A 14,683-nucleotide genomic window follows, 5' to 3' on the forward strand; every position below is an offset into this window, starting at 1 on the left:
AGATGAAGTAAAATAACAGCAGTTGTTAAAACTTTCTTTAGTTTGGTTTAATATAGATGAAGTGATTTACAACAGTTGGTATCAGAAGGTAGGAAGGTTTGGTTTCACTATCTGTCATTTATATACTTTAAGATTGCCTTCAACAGCCGAGAAATTTCTTTTATAATCTATTTAATACAGTTTCCACCGTGTAGAACGCCACATGCGGGGTGTTGACACGGTGTAACGGTTTTGAAGCGGAGAAAATGCAATCAAGGTGAGTAAAAGTATCAAAATTTCTTTTTGAGAATTGTCAGCACCTTGAATATAATTTATTGCACGGAAGAAACCGAACCATAATCTATTTCCATCGATATTTCAATCAAGCAGAAGCCGATGTTTTCAGTGCTCCGTTTTCTCAAACACCTCTCCCTAGTTTTCCGTGTTGTAGATTTTAAGACTTCATTCAAAATGTATGCAAGTTTCAGGATAAAAAAAATACTTTTGGCTATTTTTTCCGCGTATGATTTATATAGAAATTAATTCCTATAATTATAGAATTTAACAATATGCCAGCTTCTTAGTCAAATTTTATTCTTTTTAAAGTAAATCCATCTTAATGTAATGTGTCTGGGTGTCAGATTTTGGCTATTTTGCAATATTTTTATTAGTTCTGATATGTACATTTGTCTTTTTCACTGCTCGAAATATAAAGGGATTGCTGAGTGTTAAAAATGTGTACCCGTCACGTGTTCAGTTGCCTGTAACAAATTATAAACCTCGTCAGTGGTGTACCGTCACGTGTTTATTTACCTGTAACAAATTATAAACCTCGTCAGTGGTGTACCGTCACGTGTTCATTTGCCTGTAAGTACATGTTATCTGGTTGTTGATATATAGATATAGAAAAATATCAGCCCGCGAGCCAGAATATGAAGCTAAATGTCGAGTGAGCGTAGCGAACGAGCCATTTTGCTTCATATTCTGTCGAGCGGGCTGATATTTATCAATTCTCTTTACAATCCACATTCAGATAACATTTTTATCATCTTTCAAAGCAATGTTTTTGATCAAAATTTCCTTTTTTAATAATTTCGCGGGAATTGTTATTACCGTTACCGGAGTGTCTCTGTTATTACTAGGCAACACATGTCATCGACATATTAAACCGCGGAACACCTTGCGGCCAAAATACGCAGGGTAAAATATTCCCATTAACTACATGAGAAAAATATTTTTTGTACATGATAATGCATATATGGATGTATAATATTTGAAGATGATACAAAAAAAGAAGAAACAAGGCTTAATGATAGATTGAAAGATCGAAGTATTTCATATCACCAGAAGAAGAAAATTTCTACTCGCTGACTGCTGAACAACTTCTAAGCATACGCTGCACAAAAAAAAATCCAGAAATTTCGCATCAAAATGTTGTTTGTATCAAGTCTGAGAGTACATACATATTTAGTAGTCGTAATTCGTTAAGGAGAAGTTAATTTGAGAAAGACAGGTATTGGTAAATTGTCCTTTTTGTAAGTAATACCTCGACATCTCGCACCTTGTATCCGCCATCTGTACGTGAGAGGACATGGAAGGTAGGTGTTATTTTTGTACCGACTTCCCCACCAAATTGCATTGGGACGGTATTTGGTTCAAGTTTTTGGGTACCATTTCCTATAAGTGCTTTGCCTTATGTTATCATTGAGGAAAACATATTTTCCGCAGGTATTTTCTTCCCTATTAAAGGAACAATAACAGAACCAGATCACCTGAATTTTTGAAATGTTTTTCGATATTGCTTTGCTGCATACTGTTGGTCCATGTACATTGATATAAATGTATCATTCTTTTAGTAACTTTGAGTTAAATGATAAGATACATCATGTTTATGATTCTTGGAGAAATGTATATGCTTTCAGTGTATTCAACTAGGTAGCTCAGGGATCAGAGCATCTTTTTATGAGAAGGTCTTAGGTTCAAATCCTAACTTAGTTACACTGAAACAGTAAATATTATAAATGATTTTAACATGTTGGATCTCCTGTAGTTGGTGATCGCAATACTGGTATACCAGTATTGTCCACAATACTGGTATAAAAATTTTGTACCAGTATTGTAACTGTTTTTAAAAAAGCAGCAATACTGTAGTTGTATTGTTCACTATACTTTAAGGTGTATAATGAAAAAATGAATTTTAAGCAAAATTAGATATTGAAGATCAAAGGGAGATTAAATGAACTCAAAAAGATTATACAGGATAATTGTGAAATCAATTAACAACCAGTTAAAAATAATTACTATAATTGTACAAATAAACAAAAGAATCATCTTATTCAAACAATTGTTAATTATATAAATAGTTGCTAATAATTTTATCATATTTCTATATTTTATTTAATTCAATTTAGACACAATAAAATAAAAGCTTTATTATCTGAGTTATTATTTAATAAATTCAAGCAAATTATTACACTATAACACTGTAAATTCAGCATTTACATGTATGCCATCGTATATTTTTTACAGATATTTTAATACATGTATACTAAGATTCTAAGCATTTGTTTGTCTTTATTTTCTTATCAATCTTTCACAAACATGATAAAAGATATCAATATCCATTAAACATAAAAAGTTGCTTAATATGGGAACCTGATTATAATCAAATTAACTACCTTTACTAGTTTGTCTACATGAATGTTAAGGGTAGTTAAAGCAGTTGATTCAGAACCATGGGCAATACAATTTGTAGCAGATATATCTACTGGTACAAATACTCAAATACTAATACTAGACAAGCACTCCTACAGTAAGAGAGCCGTACAAGTGCTATCTAAACAAGCTTGTAATCTAGTAAGCGTAAGAGAAAGTCCACAGACTGAATACATAAATATCAATATAGGAAGTGGGGATTGCAGAAATACCATCTGAAGAAGAAATAAACAATACCAATGCTGATGATACAGAAGCTATAACAGCATTAATGTCAATATAAAATTCACTAAAATATACTATTGAGACTTGGAAAGAGAGAGCTGGAAGAAAACATAGAAGAAAGTAAAGAGTTTGTTAAAATGCTGAGACAGTACGGTTCCCCTAAGAAAAAAACATCAGAAGATTTAAAACTTTCTTTGATTACAATCACAGTGTACCATCAATGGCATCATCAGTTAAACATACAATCATTCCATATAAAATTGTCATGTCATATGTTAATATCATTATGCATATATATGCGACACCTTTAATAAAAGATTAATTATACCCCACGCAACGAGTTGCGGAGGGTATAATGTTTTTGACCTGTCTGCCCCTTTGAACTTATTTACTTTAATGTACTACTGCAACAGTTTGTCATCGCAACTCTTCTCAAACCACACAACAGAGTTTCATGAAACCTTTTCAGATAATAAGGACATACTACGTAGATGTGCATATCGACAGGAAATTACGATTCAATTTTTTTCCAGGAGTTACGCCCCTTTGAACTTATTTGCCCAATATACTACTGCAACCTTTTGTCATTGCAACTCCTCTCAAACCACACAACAGAATTTCATGAAACTGTGTAGATAATAAGGACATACTACATGTATGTAGATGTGCATATTGACAGTGATTCAATTTTTTTTTCTGATACAAATTTTTTTTCTTACACTTATTTTATTTCTCCAATGACAATGTGGGGACATGGGGTATGTGAGCGCATAAACAGCCATTAATGCACCCCCCCCCCCCAAAAAAAAAAAAGAAAAAATCCTGACCTTTCATTTTATAATTGATTATACATGTACATGTTATCTGGTTGTGGATATATAGATATAGAAAAATATTAGCCCGCGAGCCAGAATATGAAGCTAAATGTCGAGTGAGCGTATGTGTTTTGATCATTGTTAAAGGCCATATACATGACCAAGGATTTGTATAGTGAGAAGGATTGGAATCTCGTGGACTATTTGCATTGCCTGTATTGAAATAAGCTGCGTATGATGAGATTTTGCGAGATTTACCGTGATGCATCTCGTTAGTCGTTTTTCGTCCACCATTACAAGTTGAATTTTTGTCATTTCCAGATAAACTCGGCGTTTTGTAAGTATACTATAACAAAATTACATGATGTGATACTTTTAAATGTTCTGATTCAAAAAACATTTTATATCTTTACAAAACACATTGTCTGCATCTAAATATACTATGCATTTTATCTATTGGTCATCGTAATAATCCCGCCCAAATAGGCAGTCCAAACCACAACTTTAATCTCAATCTCCTCCTTCATAATACGGAATTGTGTTCAGAAACTTGAATTATATGAAATAAATGTGTGTGGTGCGTGCATATTATAAACTATATAGTGTAAGGAGCTTTCGTTGTTGTTATTTTAATGGTTATTTCAGACCAACCGATCTCACTATACAAATCCTTGACATGACTGACATGTAAATTTGCTTTCATCTCAAGTTGATAATCTTTTTTAATGGTGTTTTTATATTGCATCTGCTTATTTTTTTATTATTTGCAGACTGGTTTCAGGTTACATGAAGTAAATTGAAGCTTTAAACAATACTAGTAATAATAGGTTGATATGCAAGATGATTTTTTTTGGTAATTTGCTCTCTTTGCAAATACATTAAATCATAATTGCTTAAAGCAAAAATATTTTTACACATTTTCAGTATAAAACTATTTTTATTTTCTTTACACTTGTAGTATGATACTGATACAGTGTGAGTCTTATTATTTGTAGAGCATTTGGAGAAATTCATATTATTTTAGCAAATAAGTGCTTTAGACTTGTCATAATTTAATGTAAAATGTTTTAGCTTTACTGTTATTAAACACAAGTGCATTTAAACAATTTAGATTTAATTTGTTATTGGTTTTACTGTGAATAATTGGTTTATACTGTAAATATAGTTTTAATCGTTAAATTTTCCACCCCCGCTTTGTTGACATTTGTTTCGGTAGACTGACCTAGGTCATATCAGGAGTTCATGTAAGGTCACAGAGTTCAATTTAAAAAAAAAGTAGTCCCGGCAGACGTTATTAAGAATCCGGTGGGACACGTTTTTACTATTGCTTATTCAAGCATAAAAGGTAAATTTTGCAACATAAAAATTGCACAATGAAAAAATTGGTATGCAAGTGTAATTTATTTGGTCAAGTCATCTTTGTAAGTGACACGATATCATTACAATGATGGAATAAATGTTGGGAGAATTTGTTGATATTTCCTCCTCAAGTTGATAATGTCTCCTCAGAGCACGCGCTATCGTGATACGAGTTTTACGGATACGTAGAGGAAACAGATATAGCCGTAGGGAAGGATGATAACAAATAATAAACCTCGTCAGTGGTGTACCGTCACGTGTTCATTTGCCTGTAATAAATCATAAACCCCGTCAGTGGTGTACCGTCACGAATTCATTTGCCTGTAACAAATCGGTAACCTCGTCAGTGGCTAACTTAATATTCATATTTTTTAGCCTATCGGGTAATTTTGGGTACAGGATAATTAAACAAAGGTGAAAGTAGAAAAATCCTATAAAGCACAAGTTGCAACCATACGTAATGGCAAACGATAAAGACATCTTCAAGCTTCTTTAAGAAGTATTATTTAACACAAACAGACATGACCATCAGGAGCGTATCCAGGATTTTAGGTTAGGGGTAGGCGCAAACTGGAATTTTTGAGTTAAAATTATCGAAATATTCTTGTAGAGTGGGTTCAATGTAGATGTCTCGCCATGCTTTTTATTTTTGTGTAGCATTAGCGAGAGGTTAAAGTTTCAAGCTAAAACCGCCTAATTTCACCCCTGACAACAATCTACTATCACCATAATTAACAAGAAATCTGTGAGCTATAGACACAGAGATATTAAATAATGATACAAATTAATAAACTAACCTTTCGCTTGAACCAGTATTTCTATCTTTCATTAAGAAAAAATCTAACCTGGACTGTTCACTTGGCCGTGCCATGATGAAACAACCAACCCAACCGCGGGTAGGACACATTCACCTACTTCGTGGGAAAGTGAGTTAGGAATGTTTTAGAACTTCGATTATCAAAGAAATTGTTTATAAAAACCGAAACTACAATGTGACAATTATTTTTACTTTAACTGCTAAAAGCCTATAATATTTGTCATCAAACGCAGCGCGTTTGACACCTTCCTTTGAAGTAATTTTTTAGAACTTAAATAAACCGTAGGTCAGTTGATTAGTAATCACGTTGATTCTGTTAAACTTACTGTTTTATATACTTTGAATGTTAAAACGGATGGAATGCGACGACATTAATTTTCGTCGTTTCTACAGATACTAAATACTAAGCTGAGGACAACCCATGCTTTGCAAATTTTAGGGGGCGCACGCCCGCCATGCCCCCGCCTTAATCCGCCCCTGACCACTGTCGTAATTTCACCAAAAGAAGTTTCACAAAAATGAAATAACAATTTTCGAAAAACTGTTTAGACTGGCCAAAGTTCAATCCGTCCTCATTTGATAGTCAGTTATAGCTGCTTTCGAAGGTTTTTGTCCCCCGCATAACCCGTTGCGTGGGACATGGAAATACGGGGCATCCGTCCGTACGTCCGTGGGTCTGTCCGTTTGTCCGGTCTTGTTAGCGCTCTCACGGGTACAATTCTTGCTAGATTTTTGTAAAACTTGTACTATAGGTTAATATCAGCAATGTATCGGACAAGTTCTATAATGGTAGCCTATCTACTTTTTTAAAAGAGTTATGTCCCTTGGAAATATTAAATTTATGGAAAATGGCCTCGTTAGGGCCCTCACGGATACAATTCTTGCCAGATTTTTATAAAATTTAAACTATAAGTTAATATCAGCAATGGACAAGTTCTAAAATGATTGACGATGGACTTTTTTTAAAAGAGTTATTCCCCTTAGAAATTTTAAATTTATGGAAAATGACCTCGTTAGCACTCTCACGGGTACAATTCTTGTCAGATTGTTATAAAAGTTATACTATAGGTTATTATCAGCAATATCTCGGACAAGTTCTAAAATGGTGGACGATCGACTTTTTAAAAAAGAGTTATGCCCCTTAGAAATATTAAATTTATGGAAAATGGCCTCGTTAGCGCTCTCAGGGGTACAATTGTTGCCAGATTTTTATAAAACTTATACTGTAGGTTAATATCAGCAATATCCCGGACAAGTTCTAAAATAGTGGACGATCGACTTTTTTAAAATGAGTTATACCCTTTGGAAATATTAAATAAGTGCAACGCAAATGACATTGGAACTCTGTTCTTTTATACAAATTATAAAGTGAAAAATCTTAAATAAAACCATGTGACGGACACTCTCCATGATTTTATTTTTGAAAGGATAAATTAACAACTGCTATATAATCGTTAATAACACCTTTACACACTGATAAACACTTCACACAGAAAAGGGGACTTTTTGCTAAATTAAGAAATTTAACTAACCTTTTCCTGTAGCGGAATCGCAGAATATTTCACATGGATCTGTAAGACTGTCAGTGTCTGTTATAAAATTTTCAAAATATTTCTTAAATTTAGCTCAGAGCGTGTTTTTTTTCTGTTAACAATATTTCACATACTATAAGTAGACATAAAAAACAATAAATAAAGCACGTAAAAATATGGAAAGTTTTTTTCAGGTTAATGTTTCTTACCTTGAACGTAGATAGCAGCAACAAGAAGAAGAGTAAATACTACGAAAGTAGTCCTACCCATTCTTAAGACATTATATGTAAAGTTGCTCATATAAATGTTCGTATCGATGGAAAGACAAAAATGCTGAATAGACAAACTGTTACTTTCCAATGTGTGACAGATTCAAACATGTTGGAGTCTGATGGAGAAAAGAGGGTCCACATGATAAACACGCAAACATCGAGTACACTTTAAACTGTAATTGTTTCTTAAGCGAAAGGAATTTAAACAACTCGTAGATGAGATTTAGTTAAGTCATTATCGTGCTTGTATTAGATTGAAGGACTTAAAATTCCATTTTATTAAACCGTATAAAATTTCTTATATTGGCTACTAGTAGAACTGGCAATGCTGACCCTTTGGAACACTAGAATCAACCCTATGTTTTTTTCTGTTTGGTATTATGTAGAATGTTTTCTTTTCTTCGTTTTATGTTGCCATCGTGTTACGTGTCTTTCTGCGACTAACAGGATTTTAGTTTTATTAGTCATTTGTTTATAATTAGATTAAGATGAGCTTTTTAAGTGGAGGTTGAACTAGGAAGGCGCTTCTAATTTATCTGATGCAAACAATAATTTATAAATTGCTATTTCATTATTTATTAACACGGTCGGTCTTCCCTTGTATGTCAGTCTCATTTCAAAGTCACCTAACAACAAATGTCAGAATGGAAATTTGTATGAATGAACAAAAGACTAGGAATGCATGGTCATCAAATAAATCGAAGGACTCCTTTCAAGCAATAGGGCACCGATAAATCTCAATAATTTTGAAAGTTGGTCTAATGGTCATGATTTTAATAGTTACAAAGCAGAATTTTTAAGATAGTGTAAAAAAATAAAAGAGTAAGGTATGTAAGGCCAGTTTTTGCCATCATATATGCTTTGGGTCGTTAATATGCGACAGTCGACTGGTATACGTTTTAGATTATGCATCATGATAACGGTATGTTCAAAGTACGCTTACGTAACACTTTGAATAACAAAATTTTTGCAATCATCTAAATTCAATCATATTTTCAAACTGTTTGTACTTGAGCCTAACACGTCTTGCATTAAATGCAAAACTGTATAAACTATCAAAATAGACTATTTTAATTACTATTTAGATTTGACCCACTCCTATCCTTATTAAAAAATTAATGGAAGTTCATGGATTACTCGATGTTTCTCAATCTCTATCAAAAAGAAAATTTATTTTACGACATTGATAACGCATGTGTGTGCTATTTGAGAAATAGATTGAAATAATCATATTTTGACGATGTCGAAGATATTCAGTGCAATAAAAAATGAAGGCAAAATTAGAATTTTTGCATCAATGCGTGAAGCTAGACAAAGTTTAGCTACTGATTTGTTTAAATCAGTAAAACCTGATTATATATAAGTAATGACATACTATTTAGATATAACAAAATAAAAAACAAAAATCATATAAATCTGAAAAAAAAACAAAAAACCGTGTTGAAGGCCGTACTTTAACCTATAATGGTTTACTTTTGCAAATTGTGACTTGGATGGATAGTTGTCTCATTGGCATGCGCACTCATACCACATCTTCTTATGTCTACTTATTGTTCCTAGTAGTCCTTTTACAAGATGTGTACGGGTACAAACAATGTCAGTACCAAAACGGTAACTCCACCGCACTTGATACTACCCTCTACTCTGGGACTTAAACTTACCTGCAGTGGTCTCTTTTTTGATTGGTTGATTGGTGTTTAAAGCCACTTTCAGCACTATTGTGCTATTTTGTTTGTGGAGAAAGGCGGGAGTGTCCGGAGATACTACTACTAGAATCCTTTCGAAGTAAATTCAACAAATTTGAATCAGATTGCTTGTTCTATACAGTGAACAAAACCCACAACGCATATCTAGCTATAAATCTTTCCAGTTGTGTACGGCAGAACTTTCCCCGTACCAATTTCTCCCTTGTTTTTCCATGGCAACTTCCTACTATGAAAGTTACCAACATCACAACATGTAAGCTATGTGCATCTTTGATAAATTTTTTTACTGGATTTAGTTTCTATCATAAGTGCGATTATCTTCCACTTAAATATAGTTTTTATGGATTAAGATAGTCACCTATTATGCCGCATTCTACGATTTTTCCTTATCGGATAGGATCAAAATTTAAGGGATGCATACTTTATACTCAGCGGAACACTTTCAGCGTCCAACATTTTGAAACGCTGGTAACTTAAGTTACGCGCGCCTTCACTTTCCCCTCAATTTGTTACGTCATGAGTAATGCCATGCATTTACATAAGGAATCGGGGATAGTTTTTTTCCAAAGTCATTAATCATTTGTAAAATATTTCTTTTCTGTATTCTTTCTATTGTTTTGTCTTCTAGACCATGTTGACTTCTGAAGTTTTTTTTTCTTCATCAAAACATACTTATTTGTCATGACATACATGTGTATAACAAAAAGGATCAGAAACAAGTTATCACAAATTATATAGGATCTAGCCCTCTCCTAATATAATATATAAATATAAAGACATGCAACAACAACATTAAATAATTATAAATGTATTCAATAGTTATAGAAAATTCACAATTTAACAAATTAATAAACAACTGTAGATTCATTGTAACGATACATGTATATAAAATTATACAAGATATTGATAGATTATCGTTGATCATCTCAACGAGATTGATTTTCTCGCTTGAGCCGGAACGGCGAAAGTGAGTAAAGCAATCGAGTTGAGATGACCAATGATAATCTGTTTATCGCTTTTTTTTACCTATGTCGACGTTGTCAATTTCATGTCAATTTCATTGACAACGCCTCGTGCCCCCTTAGTTTCTAGCGATAATTTTCATATCACTCGACTCCGCAGAGAAAGGAAATTATCAGTCAGCAAGATCAAAGGAAAATTTCGTAAAATAGCGATAAAATTGGTTATTCCCTTTCTGACCTTTATAATATATATCTTACAAAGAAATTTCATCCATTGTGTGGAATGGTTGAATGAAAACCTGAGATGTCAAAACTGTTAATATTTGTTGTAATATGATGTTGATATGTTTGAAATCGTTATTCTAGGATTCTTCTATGTAAACAAAACATGACTTCCGATTAAGTCTTCATTTTTTAAGAACCCACAGCTGATTCATGCCACTCATGTAGGGTAGATAATTTGAATTAATTTCAATCAGTTATCTTCTTTACAAAAAACATAACGAGTTTAAAAACATTTTTTGTGCACAATTGTCGGACCAATCTCATCATATTCCTCTTTTGTGATGCACATTTGTTGAAAAGTTGGTAAAGAAGCAAGGATAGAACCGCCAACCCATGCTGAATTCTTAATATTTGGTGGAGTTTTTACATTTATTTTCATAATGAGAGGTGCAAGGTTAGTAATCTCACTTTGCATACGTTCAGTTATCCCTGGAGTCCGAGATGATCCGCCACATAAAACAATATTTCCATACAGATCTTTACGAAGATCCTCATTACATTTCAAAATACTATAGTTTAAAGTTTCATGAAGTCCAGGAAACTCTATCCCAGCAATAGATGGTTGAAACAAGGGTTCCAGACATCGAATTCGTTCACTGCCGATACTTACAACTTTTCCATCTGGAAGTTCAAATTTCTTTTCTAAAGAGGATACTTCGGTTGAAAACTTTTCCATTTCTTTTTTAAAATCGGATGCAACGTAGCATAGATTTTCTTTGATATTACGAATGATTTCTCTGTCTGCCACAGAAGAGAAATCGAAAGAATAACCCTTATCATTGAGAGATTGGTGTAAGTAATCAGTTAGGTCTCGCCCAGCTAGCTCCGATTTCATTACGGCATGACGAAGTGCATAACCTTCATAAGCAGGTAAAGAATACGAAATATTTTCACCTATGTCCAATGCCACACCAGTAATACAACCAGAAGAATAAAGTGAAAGAACTCCTTTTGCTTTAACATACATCGCAGGGAAATTAAAAGTTTCAAATATCATCATTGTCATTTTTTCTCTGTTATATTTAGGATTTAGCTGAGCCTCGGTTAGTAAAATAGGATGCTCGTCCGTTGTAATACCAAGTTCGTCATAGAATGTGTGGTGTAATATATGTTCTATATAATCCCAGTTTGTGATACAACCAAATTCAGTTGGATATTTAACTGAAAGGAGTCCTTGTTTTCTCCTCGCTTCAATGCCAATATAAACGGAATTCGGATCCATTCCAGCTGCTACGCCCTATAAAAAAAACAAAGCATGCCTTACAATAATACAATGTCAGTGAAAGTCAAATCAATGTTATATTTAAAAGGTAACAGATAGGTAAATGGGAATCTCACAGATTTTTATGACACTGTATGCAATTAAAGTATGTGGAATTGCACCTGAATATAAAAAAAAATGTTGTACATTGATTTTTTTTAGAGATATAGCAAGTAATGTACACGACAATAAGAAGTTCAAATGTACAGAATGCACGAAAAAAGGCACAAGAACAAATTTATCGTCCTTTGATTTTCGTTGACAAATATAGTCCCTATAGTGTGGACAGTGTATAATTACTTGCAAATTTTTTTCATACACCTTCACAATTTATTTTTTCATGTTTTATGCCTCAAATAACAAGTAAGGGGATGGTCATGATTTTAAAGTAAAGAAGGGATTTGGTCCAGGTGAAAAAGGTAAAAAATTAGTATGTCTGAAGCTGTCAAGGTGTAATAGCACCAAAACAGCGTTCGTCACCCGGTTTTATATTAAAGAGGGGCGAAAAAATATTCCCTCGAATTTGACAGTTGTAGGACATTTACCCTGCATTTCATTGCAGAAATTTTTTTCTGAGTCATAAACATTTATCATAGGTGTTTCAAGCACCATTCTGTTTTATTTGGTGTTTCCATAAAATATTTTGAAAACCTGAAGTGACATGTTTACTAAAAGATTGTAAACAGGAAAAGAGGGACGAAAATTTGATAGATTTACTTTCCGGTTGTGTGCAGTTTTCAATGTAGTACTGGACAGAATAAAACTTAAATCGTGCCAATTATTTCTTTATTTGAAACAAAGATAAAGTTTGCCCATTTTTTTTAAGATCCCATTTAACAAAGACTAGTAGGGAAAAATCGATGTTGGTATAACCCCTCAAACACAACTCAAGACTCTCCCTTAACATAAAGTTGTCCATATTTTGAGTTAGAGTTGATGTTTTCTATAATTTGTCCCTGTATGTATTACACTTCACTGTAAACATAATATTGAAAAAAGCGCAGTTGCGATTCTTTTATTTGTCAAAATTTGGATTTATTATCAATAAGAAACGCACTACGAAATAACCGTGTTCTCGGTTCAAAAGAGGTCAGATGATGACAAGGGAAATAAAAAACAGCAAGTAGAATAAAAACAACCGCAATAATTTCAAAACTTTGACTTTAAATTCCCATTTGTGGAAACTCTGTCCAATGATTACTTTTTAAATATGATAATGCCATGGCCACTGACATTTGCGTTTCAACATCAACATTTCTTAACTCGACGAAGGAAATGCCGACTTTACATTTAATTTCAATCGCCTTCATCCTCTGGTGAAAAATAAGTAAATATTTAATTATTTGTTTCTAATTTTGTATTTATTGCAATGGAAACATTTTGTCTCTGGTGGAGAGTTGTCTCATTGGCAATCATACCACAGTACATCTTATTTTTTTTATATTACTAAATTAAAACTTATTTTTGCATGAAATAAAGTTTTTGATTTCAGACGATCATCAAAGAAATCAATTGTAAGTTGGTATAAATAGGTAGCAACTTAAAAAAAAAGAAAGAAAGAGTCTCTGACTGCGTGCCATCATGTGATATACATTTATCAAATCAAGTATTTGATAACAGCCAGTTTATCACTGAAATGTTTTTACACTATCGTATTTTTATTTGTCGAAGCTCTCGGTATACATGGCTTAATTTATGAATACCAATTTCTGGTTCTTTCCGTCTCATTACCTGTGAATTATAGCAAGTGTTTCCCTCAAATGTGTGATGATGAAGTTCTTAAAAGACGAGAGGCGCTTGGGGAATGGACCCTCTTTTTTCTTATCCTTTTTTCTTTGTTTATTCTATTTTTTAAATATTCTTTATCATTTTAACTTATTTTCAAATATTTAATGCGTTTTTGCTCTTATCCACATGATATTTCAATAGCAGTAGTTTATTTATGCTGCCCCTCTATATCTATTTTTTTAAATGCCTCTATCGTCTACTTAAGATCTATGATTAAAACAATTACGATGAATTAATTATCATATTAAAACAATTACGATGGGCGTCCAACACTAATAACGACAGCTTAGTCAAATGAAATATTTATTGTAAAAAAAAACTTAAGCCTAAACAATATCAAGGGTATCAAATATGTTATGTCAAAGAATCCATACAAACCGTTTGTCTCGGTTTGCCCACCACGGCAGGAAACACTGATTTTGGGTTGTCTTCTCCTGCGAAACCAGCTTTACAGAACCATGATCCGTTGTCTACAACTACAGTTGTCATACTTTCGGGTTAAACTTTATAAGAATAGTTAATAAAGTAAAAAAAACAAGCAATAAACTTCTTACAATTTTGTTTATAGTTTCCGGTATAAATCATCCAGACGTGTCGGAAATAAACATTGTATTTATACGGGCACCTGTTCGGGACATATATAATGTATATCAAACACAATATAACTCATTGGATTACTATAACCACACTATGTAAACGGTGTCCTCTATGGAATGTCCCGTCGCGTTTTCGGTGTACTGTGACTTCCATTTTGCAACACGAAATAACAACAATATATTCAGTTTGGTATGTTTATTTTGTATTATATATTGATTCTTTACTTTTTTATAACATTATGTATTACAGAATGAATTTTGCATTAATTACAGATTTACATAAAAATAATAATACAATTTAAAAGTATTTGGGTACAGTTTTGTCTGAACGTTTTATAGCGTTCCAATATTTTTGACAAGTTATAGTTTGA

The 14,683-nt window shown here is 32.8% G+C and overlaps 1 protein-coding gene across 1 annotated transcript; it reads right to left on the reverse strand.

Annotated features, from left to right (window-relative positions):
• Positions 1-10,212: 10,212 nt before the first annotated feature.
• Positions 10,213-14,293, reverse strand: LOC127702478 (actin-5-like). Its single transcript, XM_052206694.1, has 2 exons — positions 14,095-14,293; positions 10,213-11,904 (listed from the first exon to the last, which is right to left on the reverse strand). Exons 1-2 carry the CDS (start codon positions 14,203-14,205, stop codon positions 10,891-10,893), a joined length of 1,125 nt encoding a protein of 374 aa, XP_052062654.1. The 5' UTR covers positions 14,206-14,293; the 3' UTR covers positions 10,213-10,890.
• Positions 14,294-14,683: the final 390 nt, after the last annotated feature.

This window comes from Mytilus californianus, unplaced genomic scaffold, assembly GCF_021869535.1.
Source record: "Mytilus californianus isolate M0D057914Y unplaced genomic scaffold, xbMytCali1.0.p SCAF_1, whole genome shotgun sequence".
NCBI classification, from domain to species: Eukaryota; Metazoa; Mollusca; class Bivalvia; order Mytilida; family Mytilidae; genus Mytilus; species Mytilus californianus.